Consider the following 20932-nt stretch of genomic DNA (forward strand, 5'->3'; position numbering starts at 1 on the left):
GTTTACAACCCTTCAGAGTAAACGCTGTCTCTTATACACTTCTGGATGTTTATAAGAGACAGGTCATAGGTCTATGTCTTATTTATTTTTGTTGTCTGACATCAATCAAAAACAATCTTGATACAATTTTCAAACAGAATTTTTCACCGCGCCAATTCAATTGAATTCATGACAAGATCAAATGCGTATCGAAAGCACTAACTTCGTGGAATTTCCAGTGGAATTTCCAGGGCATGCAATTTATAGAAACTGACGTCATATGATGGTAAAAGTAGCACCTATTCGGCCGTTGATGGTCAGTAACTTGGTAACCATGGTCGGAGGCAGTTCAGTAGTAGGCCTGGGCTAACGGTTTGATGTCTGTGAAGTTGGTTGGATTTACAGAGACAATTTTCCACTCACCACTACAGTCTACAGTACAGGCAACTTAACTGATGGTAGGTGGTATTTGCACACGGGCGCATACTGTGATGTGAAGTTTTTTAATTGCGCAGGATATCTCAAAAAGCTCAAATATGCGCGGAATCGTAGTTGTTGCATAAACATCGGTGGTTATTAGGATCCTATATATTAAGATTTGGTCAAAGCCTAATTTGGGCAAAATCTACGCGGAAATCGGCCCTTATTTTCAGAATAGCGTGGACAGCCTAACCGTTTTGTGCTTTTTAGGCTTTAAAAGATAAGAGAGGAAGGTCCTGACCCTGTGTTTCTGAATAGTTTTTCCTACGAGAAAACGCCGCTTGAGCTCAGTAGTAGTAGTAGTACTAGGCCTAGTAGGCCCTGGCATGGGCTAGTACTACTACAACATAGGCCTTGGAAATTCCGCCTCCGCAGTTCTGCAATAGGCTTAGGCTACTTAGGCCTAGGGCCTATAGCTAGGCCTGCCCAAGCAAGGGGTGGAAATCCCACAGTGACAGTGGGAATTTCCAATTAGGTTGAGGAATTTTCTGAGATGAGTAATGAGAGGGGCGGAACACGAATGTCGTTGTTGGGAATTTCCCCACCCCGGTAATATCACAACAGGAAAATTCCACAATTACGGAGTGGGAATTTCCTCACCCTGGTAATATCACAACAGGGAAATTCCACAATTTCGGAGTGGGAATTCCCAAGTAAGTTTGAGGAATTTTCTGAGATGAATAATGGGGGGGGGGGGGCAGAACACGCGCATGTCGTTAGGAATTTCCCCACCCCGGTAATTTCACAATAGGAAAATTCCACAGACCACAATGATAAAGTGGGTATTCCACAATTGATGATAGTGGGAATTCTAAACTAAGGTTCAGGATCTCTGAAATGGGTAATGAGAAGGGCCAAGAACACGCTCATGTCCCACAACATGTTGTGTATGTTTCAATGTGATTTTGTGGGACCTTTTGCTGGGCATGTTCAATTCAACACTTGAGACACTATTTTAGCCTAGTCTATAATACTATGATAATCGGGTAGCCTACTGAATGTTTTCGATATTGCTGTCATGTTTGGCTGTAATATGTTAATTAACCTGATGTATTTTTTTCTTTTTCTACAGACACCATGAGCGTACACCTGTATCCACGATATGAAACTTACACGTGCCATCTTTGTCATTCGAAGGAGGACATATGTAAGAAGTTCGCAGCAAAGTTTCATCTGTTGTTAAATACTTCTAAATACTTTCTTCCATCTGGAAAACTGACACGCTCTGGCGAACAGCAATTAAAACAGCTTGAACTGATCCATGACCTTCACCCCCAACTACGACAATTGACCAAGGAGTTTCGCATAAAGTTCCAAAAATGGTCGAAATGTCGCTTGCAAGTGATTGAAGAATTGTCGAAGTTCATTAACCAAGTTGCAAACATGAAGTTATGTACAAATGTAGTAAAGGCTTCTGGGCAAATTGGTGGCATCATTGGTGGAATACTTGCCATTGGGGGTGTTATACTTGCTCCAGAGACAGGTGGTCTTTCCTTAACTGCCCTGGGAATTAGGGTAAGCTTTTCCTCGGCAGTATTTAAGTGGGGCGCAAATGTTGTGGACGGTGTGTTTACAACCCTTCAGAGTAAACGAGTGGTTTCTCTGATTAAAAGAGATCAAGAACTAACAAAGGAAATGGCAGAGGTTGCAGAGTCCTTGATGACAACCAGCAAAGTGTTCAGTCAAGCGGTCGATGAATTTGAAAGCAGGAACCAGATTTTCGGCGCTGAGGAACTTATCACTGAATTAAAACAGATTAAATCCGAGAGAGACCAAATGCAAACGGCTCTTGAAGGTGTAGCTAAGGCTATGAAAACAGGCCTGTTAGATGCCTCCAAGTCGCCGGCCCTACGTGCGCTAAGTGGAGTTCTGATTGGAATATATGTGCTTGTGGAGTCTGTACAGCTCATACAAACAATAACGGACATAAATGATGGTTCAAAATCACAGCTCCAAGAAGAGATTATGACGTTGACGGCTGTAATGGTTCGTGAACACGACATACTGAAGAAACAATATGATAGTATGTGAACCCAGACAGATTATTTCAGTGTCTTCATTTTGCTGCAAAGAAACAATGTTGAAACACCGGCAGATTCAAAGGGGCCCTTCCAACCCCTATTTGCTAACAATATTGTAATTACTGTGGTATACAGTTATTGCATGTTTTATTCAATTTGTAAATACAGTACTGTAATAAAGAAAGCATTTATTTGATAGTCTGAAAAGTGCACACTTTACACCATTTATTCGTCCTTATAGCTATTTGGTGTTTTATTCAATTTATAAATACTGTTATCATCATCATGAGGTCGTTATGGAGAGTTGTGATTATTATAAATACTGTATTAAAGAAAAAATTTATTTGATAGTCAGAAAAGCACACACTTTACATAATCCGTCCGAGGGCCAAAGTGAATTCAGAAAAACTTCATGCACTGATTTAATACCTTACTCTCAGTTTTAATATTACTTTTTAGAGATGATCAGTGTCAGGCTGTAAAAACAAGGTAATATTTTGTTGGCCGCACAAATATGGTTTTCAATTTTTAAGAAATCATTGTCAGGCTGCAGGCGGCCAGAACTTCGCCCACCTGTGCTTTACACCATATAATCATCCACCTTGTTTATGATCTTATTTTCAATAATAATTTGTACTTACTTTAATATTCTATTTTCAATAATAATTTGTACTTAAGTTTGGATATATTTTATTTTAAATACAGTTGAAGTTTCAATAAAAATTACCAGCAGTATATATTCATCACACTACAGTATGTAACATTCATTTGTATAAACAAAAATATACTGTTTTGTTTGTCTTTCTCTTGGTGCTTTCATATTTTTTTTTAGACTAATGTTAAACATAGAAATAATTTTCTTTGATTTACTTAAGATTACAATTTTTTTATGGACATGCAATAGTAGAGGCTAATACAGGACATTTACCACAGTATTATTTAATAATATAAATACTGAAAGGACCGGAGCAATTTTCTAGTGAAGATCCTTTTTGTTTCTGTAAATCTGTTTTGGTTAACATGGGTCATTCCTTATCAATGAGTTATCCTTGTCTTCGATGTTTGTGGTTATTCAACTTTGATTTTACCTTTTGATTTTGTTTATTTATATTTGCCTTGATATTATTATAAAAGTTATGATGCAATACTGTATTTTGTTTACCTTCTGTTTGCATGTTTTAAAGCCAAATAAAATCGTATTAGTATTTGAGGGAGTTGACCAAATAGAGAAAGTATAGGATGCCAAGAGGGCCTAAAGTTTGGACTACATCTCATCTAATAACATACTTTGACGGATGTCGGACCCAAATTATAGAGTTTGCTTCCGAGATGTATTTCGGATACACATATCCTATAATATAATATAATATATATACTGTATAATAATATATCATATAATATTTCCTGCTATAATTGTGTTCTTGAATAAATTACAGTAAAGCCAAATGAAATTCAGCAAATGGCTAGTGTCGTTATTTTTTTAATTTATTTTGTGATCAGCATAAATAATGAACAAAATCTTGATGTATTCTCGCATCTATTTATTTCTCATTAGAAACAATCTAACATTATTCACTGTACAAACATACATCATCTTGAACTCAAGCACCAAGTTTTCCAGAATTACTTGACATAACAAAATATGAACTTATATCATTCTTTCAAAATCAAACTGCAGTTTTTATGCACTGCGCATGGAAATACCATCACACACTTTGCCAACAACTAAAAACATGTATGGATTGACAAAATGCATTGAATTCATTTACAATTTATTTGTTTCAGAATTAAGAGACTAATTTACACGGAACTTGACGGGGGACGGGGACAAATGACGCACATAAATTTTAGGAAAGTAAATGAGAAAGGATAAAAGAAAATTACATTGAAATTCACATAGTCCTGTTTCCAGCCATAATGATAATATTCCATCAGACCTAACCATCATGAAGGCGAGGTACTCTGGATCTCCATCGATCAAAAATAATTTCTAAGCCCCCTCTCTTTTGAGAACGAAAATTAATTTTAATACTGAGCGAACAATTCAAAATTATTGAATTTAGGAAACTGTAAGAAATATAATAGGTTCTATGTTTGTAGCTGCTGTATACATCTGTCGAGTCCTGTGTAAATTAGCCTTTAATAACAGATCATTATCAGCTATGGCAGTGATTTTTAATCAATATGATCAAATAAACAAGCAAAGTGTGCCCTACAATCCACGACTACTGTATACTGAAAATAATAATTTACTTTTCATACATACACACACACAAAGACAAAACACAAATAATCGTCTAATATTGTCATCTTTGTATCATTATATACATCATAGATGTAATCCACCAACACATATGTTGTACATTTATGTCATCAATTCTGGTAATACACATTCAGACACAATTTTACAAAACAATGAACCTTTCCGCTAAGCCCCGCCCCTTGGATATTGTTGCTATGGTCGACAAACAGTGTAAAAACGTACGCAAACATGTGCGTTTGAGGGACAACGCGCGTGTTTGTGAGACGCGTGTTTCCTGGCCCTGTTCTGATTGGCCAGTTGCTAAGTTTAATTGACACTCTAGGAAGGTACATTACATCACACTCCAACCGCATTATCAGTATCAATGTGAAATATACATAATTATGGATACAATATAACTAAAGATGATAAACGATACATATTTTGACAGCTGCTAAAATAATTTTTGTAAAATTAATAGCAATGATACAACATTGCTGCGATTGTTTAAACAATCGTGTCCAATTAGCTAATATATAGGCCTATTAATTAAACAAAAGCTGAGCTTCTTAATTCAAAGTCAATTTTAAAGACATGCAGTCTGTTATAAAAACATATAAAACCCTAAATTAAAATGATCAAAAAGTTATTAGGGTCCAAATAAATCAGATTGATAAATTTAAGCAGTTTTTTTTTTTGCAGATTTACAGGCGGTTTAATACAAAAATGCGTTAATTTGATTAATTTAATTTTAGAGCAAAGCAAATAATAGGAAGGAATTATTATTAATGTGTTAAATTGGCGAGGAGAATATTTTTATTATATTATATTTAATTAAGAACTTAAACTAAACACAAATAAAAAAAACTTTGTAGCACAAAACAGACTGTTTATCTTAACACTATGTTTAATACTGTTTACAAAATATCATGTTTATAGTGACAAATATCAGTGATTTGCCTATATGACATCATCATGTGCAAAGCCTTATATGGTTATGTATTGTGCCAGGGCAAAGGTGTAGGGGCTCAGGGGTGAAGGCGTAGCTCGATGATTAAATGAGGGGCGCTAGGTCGCAAAATAAGGTGATATTAGGTAATTATTTTTTGCCTTCAGACAATTTCAATGGGTGGGGAGCGGCTGGGGCAGCTTTTTAAGGGGATGTGGCAGAAGGTGCTCTTCCACGCATCTCTAGATACGCCACTATGCAGATGTAGGTGGTGAATATGCGTGGATTCCAATTTCACAGTTCAAGGTTTAATTTCTATAAAATATTAAGTTTTAAGTACTAAAGCAAAGGTGAAGGAATAAATTAATGTGAATGTAACAAAAAAAGTGATTAAAAACCAATGTAATACATGCTGTACTGTGCGTTTGAAAAATGATTTCGTAATATTGTACCTTAAATGCCAAATGCACATTTTGGTGATGAAATAATATGCACAAATAACTAATTACATTCATGTATACTGTACTTAAACATTTAAAAAATGTCTAGAAGAATATTTAAGTAACATGAATACAAAAGAAATAATGAAGAATGTGGTCATCCAGTACATTTCATCATCATGAAGACAAGAAACTTGTGTTGGTGTCAACATTTATGATTACGTTCAGGGTTTTAAATCCCTCCTCATGCAATTTGCTTGGGTCTTTGGCCAAGACACTTAATGTTTGTCTCTCCCCCCCAGGAGTATAAATGGGTAACTATCATTGAGGGTACTGGTGTCTGTATTTCCCATGGGTGATGCCAGGATTTGCCAGTTGGGGGGAGCGATGTCCCTGATGAGAGCAAAGTGGCAGTGGTCGGGTGTTGCTCAAAATGTTTCGATAAAGGTCCAAGGGGTGAATCCTATGAAAAATATGACAATTTCGGGGTTTCAAAGGCTTATTTAGTCGATTTTATAAATAGTTAGAATCTACTAATATGTAGAAATAAAATATAAATTTTTTTCTCTCTACGAATTGTGGTTTTTCTCTCAAACAGGGGAGCCAGCTCTCCCTGATGAGGGCCCCTGGCGCAACACCTTGTATTTCCTGGCAGCAAACACTAGGTATGCTCATCAGGGAGGTGAGAAGCTTGCAGCTTAAGTCATGTACTCTCTCAAAAACACAGAAATTTAAAAAATAAAAAACAAAGAAAAATGACCCCTCAGTCATATTCATAAGGTCAAGTACACCTTCAGAGTACAGTACCTATTGAATTGAATCCAAATGGTCCAAAAAAAAAAAAAAAAACAAAACAAAAGACTGACAGTCATTCTTCAGTAGAAAAATGAAATTAAAAAATATTATAATAATTAGCTTACTAGATTGGAAACAAAAATTGTTTTCTTTAATTTAAATAAAATGGAGCTAAACAGAATATTAACCATTAACATCATTCATACATAGATTCAAACTAGCTCAAAATTGTCCCAGCCAATTGTTATCACATACAAATGCAATAAAGGAATATAATATAAATCTGGGCTATAGAAACCTAAACAAAAATCACTGTAAACAATTAAGAAGCCATTTGGCTTTTAAATGGACTAACAGCAAGGGAAGTAAACTATTGAATGAAAAAAAATGTAGAGGGCAGCAAACATTATTAGGAGACTGCATCATCAAGATAATTCCTACTTGTTGGATATATATTTCCCAAACAATCACAAGTGATAAAAACTGAATAACATTATTAAGGAAATTACAAACACAAATGTGTGTCAATACTTTCCTTTACAACCTAATCAAACACTGCATTATGACAATTTTGTGTTCTTATTTGGGAATTTTCATCACAATTTTCTTTTACTTGCTATGAAAAAAATGCAAGCCTATATCTGCCTGTGATACAAAGATTAAGTTTATTTACATACATTCATAAACATATGCAGTAAATCATAATAATGATAGAATATTTAAAAATAGGCTCCTAACAGGAGGATGAGTATACTGCAATCTGCAGAAACTAGGTCAAAATTAGACAAGGTACTACCAACCATTGGTCATCTGTCAACACACTGTGCTTGGCATGTATGTTAAATGAAATGAACTGAAATGAACCCACATTCCATTTTACACAAAAATTTCATTACCACAGCATAGAGCATATCTGTGCAAGTGCTGTATACTAAAAAACAACATGTTTTGTTGTTTCAACATGAACATCTGTACAACAGTATGAATAGTAATAAATTTTTATAACTGATACAATGAATCAACATTTCAACAATGATTCTCTAAATCATCCACAATATTTTTTTTCAGCTATTACGGATCTTTTATATACATACTGAAGCAATATATTATGTGAGAAAGGAATTTATACAGTATGAAGGAATGAGGTAGTCCAATATGCTATATTCATATTACAATATTATCAAAATGTCACAAAACCAAAGTATTTTTGTTAAACATACATTTTTGGTATATCATAAAACCATATTATTTTCCCAAGATTAAAATGTAAATTTTAGCAGCAATTTTATAGTTTACATTGGGTCAAAGGCTATATATTTATAAAAATCATTGCTAAATGACAGATACATCATAAAATATAGATAAAATATGGCAGAGCTCATGGCACTATTGATGGTCAATGACATACATCGGATGGTCAAATTATATATTAGATTTACAGTACCTAAAGTATAAATTACAATTTTTAATGTTCAGTGATTGGTTTAATTAAAAATATTATTGCCATTGGTTAATTTAAATAATGATGGTCACCGATTGGTTATAAATTATGATTTCCGAATAATTACTATGATTTATGGTGTACAAACTATTGATCAGAAATGTGGTTGGCCAGTGATTAGACTGTTAAATTCCAAATTTCTGTATAATTCCTCTGCTTTAGCTAATGAACGGTTTATACATAATGTATTTTAAATCTTTGATGATTTTTGTTCCAACTATGCAATTTTCTCATAATTTTTTTCCTTCCTTAAACTTCTTTCCAGAATTTAAAATCTCTAAATTGATTTTCTTTCCATAAATAAAAATTCTAATTACTTACAATTTAAAATTTATCACAAAAATACGACTATGACAAAATTTGTTACTTTCTTTAGCATGTTCATCGCCTCCCCGTCTTACTCCCGTGCCAGCTGTGGTGATTCCTGTAAGGGTGAAATCTGTTATAGCCTTGTACATAAGGCTGCAATGACAAAAGAATTTCAAATTATTAAGATCACAAAGATAGAATACACACTAACAAATGAAAAGTGATATCAGTATTTATATATTCATTTTATTCTATTTCTTTATTTGGAATTACATATTTACAAAAAAAAAAAAAAAAAAAAACAATTAAAACACATAGTTTTTGCATAAAACATCTAAAACTTGGATTATTTTGTAATAATTAGCACAAAATGAAAAAAAAAAACAATCTGAAATTCATGAGAATTAATGATAAATGTATAAGTTTTCAGATATCACAACATGATACTCTACAAATATGCTATAAAGTACTAACCTTGTAGGGCGAGCCTTGTGTTGGAGGGTGCTGGGGGTTGTTGCGATAGTTTTGATGCCGCTGAAAGGCATTGTAACTTTGCCGGTGCCTTTCTCTAAACTGATTTGATTTCGCTTTCTTCATCTATTAAAATACAATCAAGAACAAATGATATGACTCTCAGTCCCAATAAGAACAAAATATACAAATTGCGATTTATTAGATTATAAAGCATCTGATACACATCGCATGGCCCAGCACGACCTTTTCCAGCCATCATACTCATTTTAAAAATTACTACTACTTCTCTATGTACATCCACTTTCCATTCCTTCATTTCAAGTTGTCGTTCTCTTCCCCCCCCCCCTTTTTTTTTTAAATTTCCTTCATATTCAACAGCAAGTACACTCGACACTTACAGGATGGAACGATGCTTGAGGCTTAGGGAGTGGAGGGTTGGGTAAATAAATTATATAACTGTGTGGAATAGGAATGTTTTATATTTGTTTTTATTTTTTTTTGGCTATAATTTTTTTTTTTTCGGTTTTTGCTGACGAATTTATATGTAGCATTTTTCTGTCATTTCTATTATATTATATATATATTATATTATATTATATTATGAAAAATAATTCCCAAAAATATAAATTATACGTCAAATGAAAGCTTATTCTATAAGCTTTCTTTGTTTTTAGAAACATTTTTCTGTATAATTTACAGAAAGTTCCCAAAAATCCACCAGAACGACGTATACTCAAAAAAAGCAAAAAACCTTGTTACACTGCAAAAGAATCCGGTATTCAAGGGTTTGCACTACAAAAGAATCCGGTATCCAGAGGGTTAACTGGTCAGTAAAATCAAGACGCCACTCCAATTGTGGTGGAGGAGTGATTACCTGAAGATCCATAGCTACGCATGGAGGTGCTACTGAGGGTCTTGTGGATGTTTCTGTTACTGGAGTCATTGTCCCTGCCATCCCATGCAGACCTACTGGATGAAGACTGGTTGAGGTCTTTCCTGTGGTAGCCGTCTCTGACATGCTGATCCCAAGCTTGGGTTGGTGCTGCAACAAACAAGAATTTTGTTCAGTGTGGTACAGCAGGGTTAGTAATACTCTTGACAGTTTTATTTTATGATTATCTTGGCATTTTAATTGAACATAAATTACCATTACCAAGCTTGTCCTTAGTTTATATGTGTCAAGGACTGTTGATATGTGCAGCACACATGATGACAAACTTACCAGTGGAAGAGAAGGTCTTTGTTGGTGTCTGGTTGGTGTATTTGTTGTCTCCATTATTTGATGTCAAATTACCTGTGAAAACATGCAAAACTATAAATAACTTTTAACACAGCTATAACAAAAAAAAATTATACCAAAAATTATAGTAATAATGGCTACAGCACCGCTAGATGGCCTCAAATTAATTTCTATTTTCCCCCATTTTTTCAATTAAAAAAATTAGAGGCCCGAGCTAGATGGACTACCTTATGAATCGGCCCTGTATTACGCAACAAACTTCCATATAAGGGTAAATAAAAATTAATATAAATTTATTCTGTAGTTACCTGAGTTGTTAGTGTTTGTCTGCTTCCACGAAGCATCTGAAGAAGAATTGTTAGCCATTCTGGATCTCTTTGAAGACATACTGTCAACATCATTCTTAATCTGTTCATTCTTCGAAAAATCCCTTTTCAGATTAAAGTTTGCATTGCTAGTTAGTTTGTTTTTCAGGCTGTTCTCACATATATGTCCATTAGATTTGTCCGCCAGTTGAATTGAATGTCCATTTTGATGACCGTTATATTTTTCACTATGTTTATTACTTTCTTGCTTAGCACTCTTCCATTTCTGGGATGGCTTGATATCCTGCTTTCCATGTTGGGGAGGTGGCAATGGTATAGGGGGCCATTTACTTCCTGTGTTCGTAACTGGACGTTTTTCTTTTAACCAACTTCTTTTCTCGTTAATTGACGAGCTTGAACCCTCCGTAAGTGAGGTGGGCGATTGAGGAATAGAAGGCGAGACAGGAATCTCTGTAGGTGGTTTGTGACTCACAGTCCAACCAAGGAACTCTGCTTCACAACTGCTCTCCTTTGGTAGAGGTGTAAGCTTTTTCTTTTCTTGCACATTCCATTCAGAGGTGGATGATGCTGATGTGTTACTTGCATCCGAAGCAATAGAAGGTGGTTTTTGATCAGTCTCTGCACTAACTTTCCATAGACCAGTTGACATCATCTTGGAGGCATTGCAGTCTGTTGTTATAGCAAGTCTAAGAGGTGATTCAGTACTTCTCATTGCCATCAAATTCTTGTTGTTTGATAATGGCGATGTCTTTGAATCTTCTTTCTTTGTTGAGTTTGTGTTAGATCCTCTAACATTAGAGGACTCAATCTTTGACTTATTCTTCTCTGAAGATTTCACCGACAGCTTCTGCACAATTTCGTCATAATCTTCAGAGTCACTGGAGTCACTTCCATAGGGTACAAGAATGGGCTTTGAGGATGTTATATTCGAAGATGTACCTGACTTAGATGGACTAGCCTGATGTGGAGGAGTTTCAGTTCTAACTTTGGGCTTCAAAAAAGACTCTGCTGTCTTCCTTGTGAGAGATTTCATGTTTGAATTCTTTGTTGAACCAATTGGTTTTTGACTGATTGTGTTACCTGGGTCTTTACGATTAATGGTAAATGAAAGCTTTGCACGATCCTGTGGCAGAGAAGTCGCTACAGATCTTGGGGTAGATGGTTTTGTTACTGTTGGTGTGTAGCATGGATGTGTGGACTTCACAGCATGTTTCTGAGGTAATGGTGAGAATGATGTTGAGCCATTAGCGTAACTATGATTAGTCTTGGGACTCTGAGTGTGAATGCGGCCATTTTCAGGAGATGTAAATTCATTGTCAATCATGCGAACGTAAAATAGTAGGTAGGCTTCGGCATTCATTACATAGTTTCGTACAGCTCTGTCTGAAGCATGATCATTCATTTTGTACCAGTTGTTGTTTGGGGCTCGGACATATGTAAAATAGTGCCCTTGCCCGCTGCCACTTCCCTCGTGGGGTAGAACGCCATACAGCTTATACTTAACAGGTTTCTATGTGGAAATAATATATGATAAATCATTGTCAAGCATGCGAACGTAGAACAGACATGGATGCTTACCAATAAATTCTAATTACAGAACTAATACTAATATTACTACAGAATTTGAAATTATTATATAAAGTATATATTTTATGTTCAATATTGAATTAGAAGAAACAAAACATACTTTTGCACCAGCCATGAAAGGTCTAAGGTCAAAGTACTCGGGATACTCGATGAATCTTCTGTTCTTGATGTTACGTCCAGAAGCATCATATCTAAAGGAAGAATAAATATACAAGAAAATTTAGGAAATGTATGGAATAATATATAAAAGCAATGATGATATTGATCATGATGATATTGATTATGCAATGTAGTAACAACCTTATAAGCATATAAAAAATGAAAAAAATGAGGATTGTCATGGCGAGACGGTTAAGTTGTCGCACAGGCCAGTATTGAGTAAATGAGCTATATAATATGGGAACTCAAAAAATTTCCTAAAAATTCAGATTTGTTTTTCACTATAGATCAACAGTTTCATGTCTTACTAATCATGTACCAAAGTATCGGTCCTGGAAATGGTCAACAAATTGTTTATTTAATGTCATTTTGGTTTCTCTCAAGTTCCACTTGTGACATTCCATATGATGTCACAGGTCAACAACCTTTAGCCACAGAACACCAGTTGGCCTGATGATGCGTCCTGGTTTGGACATGAAATATTGATACTGAATGAACATGTAAGTCCAGTAGAAAAGATCTATTTAATTCCTTGTATTGACACTATAGTTACCTGGATGAATAATAATATTCACAAATGATATTTTGATAGTTCAATTAAACAATGTATGCACAATAACTTTAGAAGGCAATTACTCAAAATCATGTTTATTTTGACTTTAAGAGTGCTGTACATTCACTTTCCAATAACTTGTGCTTGAAATGTCCAATTTCAGTGTTTGACCCCTCGTTTTAAAGATTACATACTCAGGTATCCGAAAATACCAGTAACTTGAATTTCAATTTTTGCCACAACATGCCTCAAATATATTAACACTTTGACTGCCAGGCCATTTTAGCAATAGCAATGCTCTCTGCCATTTTTAGCCAATTTGACCAAGTTTCCAGTTCACATTGAGAACACATGTATATACAGATATGGAATGTTCTTCACACCCAAATAAAGAGTAATTCATGAGATTTAAAATGATATTTATACATTTTATTCATACAATAAACTACTACCACACAAATTTGAATAGAAAACATTACTTTTTACAATTTCACACTTTTCAGGCAATTAAGCTGGGAAAACAGCATTTTTAGTTTCACAACTCATAAACACTAAAAACGAACAGCTAAACGCAAGAATCCGACTTTTTTTTCTTTAGTATATTAGTTATTGATACATACATGAATACATCATAATGAAATTTTAAATCCCACACATGGATGAGGTCCCCTGGGGTAGGGTTGGTTTGAAGATTGGGGCTAGGCCTACTACACAGACGTGTCACTCACGCTACAATATTAGGCCTAGGGCCTAGGCCTGCAGACTTCACTACTGCTGTCTGTACTTTTATATATTTCTGTAAATCTGTACTAAATATATTACATAAAAATATTCAAAATGAGATAAATGTACAGCCCAACACAAAAAATTTCTATCACATGTCCACAACTTCCATATCTATCGGATTGTACAATAATACTCAAAAGATGGAGATTTCCGTCTTTGGCAGTCAAAGTGTTAATATATCCAAGATTTATTTCAATTTTTTTGGAAGATTACAAAACTTACCTTTTCAAAACCACTGTCAAGACATTTGGAGGTTTCACTATGCGGAACGTTTTACGTGCATCTACAAGTTTTCTGCATCTAATGTAAGAAATTACATGAAAAATTAGCTTTAACATCTATCAATTTTAATAATTATTATTTTTTTATCAAACTTGAATCAATTGTGACTCTTCCTTACAGAAGTGTGTTGAACCTGGTTATTATGTAATAGTATTGTAAATACAGTATTAAAATTAAAGCGTTTGATAATCTCATAAAACAAAAATGCAGAATGCAAAATCTGACCCCACCCGGGGTCAGATTTCCCCAACGAAAGCAAAATGGGCATGGTCGAGTTTCAATTAAAAGGCCTCGAAAATAATCCAGGGGGCGAAGCCCTCGAAAATTTTGACAATTTTGGGGTTTCAAAGGAATATTTAATCGATTTTAGAGTCTACTAATATGTAGAAAGTACATATAATTTTTTTTTCTCCATAACGAATTATGCTTTTTCTCCCCGTCGGGGGACCCCTGCCCCCCGGCCGCCCCACTGGCACCACCCCTGAAGGGTTTATGTGACTGTAGCACTTTAGTAGTTACTAAATATGCATGATACAGTAAACGTACCCTGAACACTTGTATTTGTTGTCTCCAAAAAGCATCTCTGGCTTCATCATGACACGTAGACACTGCTCCATGCTCTTACTCTGAAAGATCAAAAAGTCATCCAATCAAACATTTATTCAATCAGTCAACAAGGATTTGCATTGTATGGTATGGACTTATTTGGTGTAAACACTAAAAATAACCCACAAACGTCTGAAGAAGACTTATTTCCAGTGAAGCCCTTCTGGTGGTGATTGGGCAGTACACCGGGAGACAATCCCCTATTCTTTTCCTAAGAGTGCACTGCATTCGTTAACGTGTACATGGGCCATAAATGCACACGGGACCAACAGCTTAAAAGTCTCATCTGAAAGAGGTGCGCAATCCTAAGTTGCATTTCAGCCCTCCAGCTGAAATTGAACCGGGGACCTAGAGATCTTCATGGTTCAGCGCACACACAGTGTTTACCACCTGTTTAGCTGACTGAGCTAAGCTGCCAACAGAATGAATGCAACATTCAGGGGCACTATGACAATTCAGATACTATATGGTGAGTCTATTGCTTGATGGATTCTGGTATCTAAAATTAATTAAACTTTTTCATCTTCATATTAAGTAAGCTGTTCAGCAGAAATCTACTTTTATACTTCATAAACTGTCTTATAATAAAGCTTAGGGAGTGGATTTCTTTTTTCACATAACAACAAAAAAACAAACAATTAGATTTAACTGTATGTATGTAGTTACGTACTGAATGTATAATCCTCATTCATTCATTCATTCAGGTTTATTATTAAAACAACGAAAATTGACATTGGAATACTGAATTGCGTCAACCTAACAAAGATAAGCTAAAACAAACAACATTCACAAAACAAAGCACAACAAAAAATCCATAATTTTTTGACTTATTTTATCTGTATTGTTATTCTGCATAAATGTAGAAACTGAATAAAATCAATTAAAATCTAACAAAAAACTTAAGAAGAGTAATTTTCAAATTTATAGTCACATTTTTTGGACCAAAAGGATAAAATAACATACCTTAAGATCAAGAGGCAGGTCAAGGAAGGTCTCGAAGGTGTCAGATCTGTACTTACAGTTGGTACAACAAACTGTAATTCAAATATAATTAAACATGTTAACCTCCACTGATTTAAACATATAACAAATATATAATCTCCACAACTACTGTATTTAATACATTTATTTTAAACCCATATACGTGACCGGCTCCATTTGTCGCAATTCCTAACTTTGCACAAGCACCCAAAACGTCAGTGGATCAGAATTTTGAACATTTTCAGGTTTTTGGATTTTATAAAAGAAGATATATAGAGGAACGTTTCTGCAAAGTATCAATCATTAAGTCTAAGTGAAAAGTACATTAAAATTATTTTCAAAATACAAACCTTAATAATAAACTATTGATTTTGGAAACTTTGTAAGCTGTTTTCTCAAAACCAACATGGCTGATTTCCAATGAATTAAGTATTCATAACTTTGTTAATACTCAACAAATTTCTATCAAATAAATACTCACTGTTTGAAAATTTCATGCAGTATCTAAAAATACTAAAAACTCAATTTTGAATTTTTCATAGAAAGGGCTGGTTTTGCCACAGAAAACAAGTGTGTACGGAGCTTAAATGATGGAATTTGAGACTTACTCCTGTTTCTGATTTTCCCACCAAACACTTGGTATACAGCAGATGTTTCTTCAGTTAGACGATCCAAACTGTGAAGGACATTGGAAATACAAGTTGTTTAACAAATAGCATTGCAAAATCTAAAGTTTCTATGAACTTTCAACATTGTTTATATTTACACTAATAAACAAACAATGCTTGTTTATATATATCACAATTAAGAAAGTAAAATTATATTGATTCGAAAGGGGAAAAAAGATTTATAACAATAAAAATAAGGAAAGTAAAAAAGAGGGGAGAAAAGGATTAACTATTTTAATATATAAAAAAAAAATTTTTCATTTAAAAAAAAATGTTTAAAAAGACTTTAGGTGAATGCTGGATGCTTCTTCCTTGGCATATTTTGTTGATATAATTTATGTTAATTGTGTAAAAAAAAAAACAAAAAAAAACTGTAATTTTGTATCTTTTTTGAATGTATGTGAAATTTTGACATGAAATAAGGGTGATGGCTTCATCAGGAAAAACAAAAAAAGGTAGTAAATATTGCTTTGTCTGTTTATATCAATTCATACTTAACTGTAAACTAAACACCAATGGATAAGCAGAGTGGCCATTTAGTATCAGACACAACTTGGAAAGGTTGTCAGCCTTTCAGATACACGTATTTCATTATAGATTGAATTGAGGATAGCTTTATAACAGAATCGCTAAAATGTTAACCCTCTAGATACCGTCTTCGACTGTAGTCGAAATTGACCTCAAACCGAGAATTCCTATTTTCGACTGCAATCGAAATTTCGTGACTAAAAAATAGGTGGTTTTCAAATCGCTCTTCCGTTTTTATTTTAGCTCCAATACGTCAGAAATTTTGAACACGCATGCATGAAGCTTTTGTCTTTCGAAATCTGTGAAGAACTCACATGCGCTTATATAAAAATTTTTAGAAATATCAATTTGAAATTGTTATTAATTTCAAAAATTTTTCGAAATGGCCGCACAAGATGTGTACACAGCTGAGCAAGCGATTGACTTGATTTTTGATTCAGACAGCGATGAAGGTGAATTTTTAGATGTGCGAGACGTGCCTGTTAGCGATGATGACGGTGGGGCTTCAAGCAGTTCTGACGGCGGAGATGTTCTTGATGAAGATGAGCCTAGGCCTAGAAATGTGAGGGTAGTTGACGCTTTTGAATGGAAAGATCGCGCTTATAGTTACGGATGGTTGGGTAAATAAATTATATAACTGTGTGGAATAGGAATGTTTTATATTTGTTTTAAATTTTTTTTGGCTATAATTTATTTTTTTTTCGGTTTTTGCTGACGATTTATATGTAGCATTTTTCTGTCATTTCTATTATATTATATATATATTATATCATATTATATTATGAAAAAAAATTCTTAAAAATACAAATTATACATCAAATGAAAGCTTATTCTATAAGCTTTCTTTGTTTTTGAAACATTTTTCTGTATAATTTACAGAAAGTTCCCAAAAATCCACCAGAACGACGTATACTCAAAAAACGCAAAAAACCTTGTTACACTGCAAAAGAATCCGGTATTCAAGGGTTTGCACTATAAAAGAATCCGGTATCCAGAAGGGTTAAGGACCCAATGCAATCATGTGTTACAGAGGCAAAAACTTACTCTTTACTGAAACCATACAGGCAACTTTTATGCATTTCTTCCAAGAGGACACGCAGAAACTCATGAACATCATGCTGTCGGCCTGTTTCCATTTGTTTCTGAATATCTGAAACAGGACACGAATATGAATAGATTAATTTGAAAGAATTTTTAAAGCAAAACATGACAACTACCCTGTTAATTGCCCTATGATTTTTTTTTTCCATGAGGCTATTTTTTGGATGCCTCATTATTCTTTTTTATTAGTTTTGGCTCTTTGGTCGAGTTGGATTAATACTTGATACTTGAACATCTTAATATTAAAATGAAAACTTTCTTAGAATTTATTTTTTCATTTCATTTATTATGCCTCAAAGATATACAACAGGTTACATCGCAAAACATGTACAATAAAATAAAAAACGAGTACAAACAGTCAGAGACAGGATTCCTAAAAAGTGAACCAAATCACTATTGGGTAGGTCTCCCATTGCACTGTTTAATTTAAAATAAACACATGAAAATAATACTAATAATAATTCATGTTTATGAATACTGTATAAAATAATATAAACAAACTTACTTCTAAATTTAGATGTCAGTACAACTGGAGTAATCACATGTGCTGGCTGTTTCATAACCATGTGCACATGGTTCTCTATCGTGCACATCACACATAGACCAGGTCGCTTGCCTATCACAATAGAAAGGAGGAAATAAAAACAATGGCAAATCATTCATTGTTAGAACATCTTTATAAATTAAACCTAAAGAAATGAGCATTAAAAAAATAGCAGTTTTGTTGTGTTTGTTTTCAAGAAAACTACCATTGATTGAGGGCAGTTCTTTTGGGAGAGAATTACTGAAAGAAAAAAAAAAGACAATGACCCCCATATATCAAGTGATCATTACTATAGACTTCCATCAACACCCTCCACTCACTTCATCCTCTACCAAACCTCAAGCTCAACTAGCTGCACCTGCAAATAAACTCCAGGGCCAAATCTCAATTACCACCACTACCAACATTCTAGCTTTAACTCATCAAAACCTTGGAGTCCAACTCCACTCTCAAAACCTTCAGCCCCACTCTCAGAAGTATACTCCACTTTTAAACATTCTACATTCTATGGTTAAGTCTGTAACTTACAGGTTTGTTTATGGTGTCCAGTTTGGTAGTAGTTATACAATGGCGGTGTATATGTTAGACACTGCAGCACAGAGTTCATGAAGCATGTGTTTCCTTGGTTGGCAAGAGTACAGCCAATGCTTCGGTTGACCTGCCAGTTGAGCTTAATCTTACTGGCTGGGTAGATCACATGTGCAGGCTTTGGTATATCGATTGTCGACTCAGAATCATCAGATTCACCAAGGCTAGGTACTGCAACAGCAAAATTTGTTTAAAGACCTCTCCGCACTATGTGCTTATATGTGGGCATGATGTGTCATATTACACCCAAACATGGGCATATCACAGTTTATTGTCACATAAAATTTGATAGTGTGCTATTTCTTGTCAATCATGAGAAAGATTTCATTTCATTTTATTTGGCATTAAACAATAAAAATACAATTAAGAAAAATTTCATTTTTTAAATAATTAAACAAAAATTTTCTCAAAAGCAGTTCAAACTTTATTTTCTAAAGGAGACACAAAATACAATAGAAAAATAATATGATGATGAATAAGAACAAATTTCCTTCACACTCTCCTGTGACACATGGTAACTATTGAAAATATAAATTGATAGGGCATGGCTAAGGAACATACTACAAACAATAAAGACATTCTATGATAATCAGTAAATCTACTTACAACGTTCTCGTTTCTTGGTACCATCTTTGTTATACAACACCGGTTGGTAATTGGTATCTTTCTGCTGTGGGTTCAACAAGACATACTTGTCTCTGAGTTGTTGCATCTGGTAGTTCACTTTAGTCTTTGCAGGTTTGAAGTTAATTTGCTTCATTAGGACTTGTTTAGACGAGCACACAATTTTGAAGTCAAGTTCATCGCCTTTTTGTTTACTAAAATCATTACTAAAGCCACGTTTTAGGCTCTCCTCGATCGTCATCTCTGAAAAAATAATAGAATTTTATTCAATCAACATTTGGATTAACTTTAGGCAATACAGTACTTTTCATTACATGTTATTTTTTTTCACAAGCCTAGCCGCTCACTTAATGATAAGAATAAATAAAAAAAATATTATTTTTGGCCTGTTTAGCATTTACTTGCCACTGCCACAAAAAAAAAAAAAAATGGGAGTTTCAGGAAAACAATATTTTATTTTATATTGTTAGTATTTACGCACACTCCACAGACTGTGTATAGCAAGGCCTGCACAGGGAATTATCCTCTGCTAAAAAAATTTGGACTAGCCTAGGAATCGTCAGCGAATTTAAAAAAATAAGGGTCGATTTCCGTGCAGCAGATTTTGGAGAAAATTAGGCTTTGACCTAGGCCCTAATTATAACATGTGCAGGAAATAATATTAAATGGTTGGTGGGTCGCCTACACAAGTTTAAATACATCATTATGAAATTATGTAGGAATCTGGTTGATAAAGAGAAAAGCACTGACAACATACAATGGAATAGGCTGGATCTAGGCTACCAAGCTGAGCTATCACACTGCAGTACTCTTGGAACTGGCTCAGCCGCTGACTACGGAGTGAAGGCCATGCGTACCTACACAACAAACACACATCGCGTTCATCTAGCTAGCCTAGGCCCGCTGTCCTGCTCTGGGAAATATTGATCGAAAAATCCTAAATCTTACCGATTAAATACTTAAAAAACCACAATATACTTTCAAAATTGGTACATAGCAGGATTCAAAAATAAAATGCTCATAAAAATTACTGCTTTCTTTGTAAATGTCACTGCAAGCAAAGCTAAATCGAACGGGAAAACACAGAAATTGAATAAATGAAAACCCACCATGTCCTTTCAAAGGTCACATTTTGTGAATAAATTTGTACTTGATAATTAGTTAATAGT

General features: G+C 34.3%; 2 protein-coding genes and 1 long non-coding RNA gene across 4 annotated transcripts; 1 reads left to right on the plus strand and 2 right to left on the minus strand.

The window, feature by feature from the left end:
- Positions 1 to 278: 278 nt before the first annotated feature.
- Positions 279 to 3931, plus strand: LOC117109693. Of its 2 annotated transcripts, none has more exons than XM_033252070.1 (2): positions 279 to 437; positions 1532 to 3617. In XM_033252070.1, exon 2 carries the CDS (start codon positions 1537 to 1539, stop codon positions 2488 to 2490), a length of 954 nt encoding a protein of 317 aa, XP_033107961.1. In that variant the 5' UTR covers positions 279 to 437; positions 1532 to 1536; the 3' UTR covers positions 2491 to 3617. The 2 variants fall into 2 exon arrangements, with proteins under 2 accessions (XP_033107961.1, XP_033107962.1); XM_033252071.1 differs by lacking the exon at positions 279 to 437 and adding an exon at positions 550 to 692 and having other exon boundaries at positions 1532 to 3931.
- A 775-nt stretch (positions 3932 to 4706) lies between these two features.
- Positions 4707 to 9315, minus strand: LOC117109694. Its single transcript, XR_004445578.1, has 2 exons — positions 9191 to 9315; positions 4707 to 8869 (listed from the first exon to the last, which is right to left on the minus strand). It is a non-coding gene; the product is annotated as an uncharacterized LOC117109694 (long non-coding RNA).
- A 711-nt stretch (positions 9316 to 10026) lies between these two features.
- LOC117109717 (ubiquitin carboxyl-terminal hydrolase 42-like) lies at positions 10027 to 20868 on the minus strand. The gene is made up of 13 exons (XM_033252104.1): positions 20712 to 20868; positions 19746 to 20006; positions 19080 to 19310; positions 18513 to 18623; positions 17951 to 18056; positions 16319 to 16386; positions 15693 to 15763; positions 14670 to 14749; positions 14064 to 14141; positions 12444 to 12534; positions 10739 to 12266; positions 10413 to 10484; positions 10027 to 10232 (listed from the first exon to the last, which is right to left on the minus strand). Exons 2-13 carry the CDS (start codon positions 20002 to 20004, stop codon positions 10027 to 10029), a joined length of 2901 nt encoding a protein of 966 aa, XP_033107995.1. The 5' UTR covers positions 20005 to 20006; positions 20712 to 20868.
- Positions 20869 to 20932: the final 64 nt, after the last annotated feature.

Source organism: Anneissia japonica, unplaced genomic scaffold (genome assembly GCF_011630105.1).
Source record: "Anneissia japonica isolate Jap-2015-1 unplaced genomic scaffold, ASM1163010v1 scaffold3782_len1007564_cov172, whole genome shotgun sequence".
In the NCBI taxonomy this organism is placed as follows: Eukaryota; Metazoa; Echinodermata; class Crinoidea; order Comatulida; family Comatulidae; genus Anneissia; species Anneissia japonica.

Bases quoted from the DNA above. Each gene is read 5' to 3' on its own strand.
- LOC117109717 (XM_033252104.1), bottom strand. From the start codon at position 20,004: ATGACGATCGAGGAGAGCCTAAAACGTGGCTTTAGTAATGATTTTAGT. The intron at 18,624-19,079 runs GTAAGTTACAGA...CTATTGTGATAG, and splicing joins TGGACACCATAAACAAACCT to GCAAGCGACCTGGTCTATGT. The intron at 14,142-14,669 runs GTACGTTTACTG...TTCTTACATTAG, and splicing joins AACAAATACAAGTGTTCAGG to ATGCAGAAAACTTGTAGATG.
- LOC117109693 (XM_033252070.1), top strand. From the start codon at position 1,537: ATGAGCGTACACCTGTATCCACGATATGAAACTTACACGTGCCATCTT.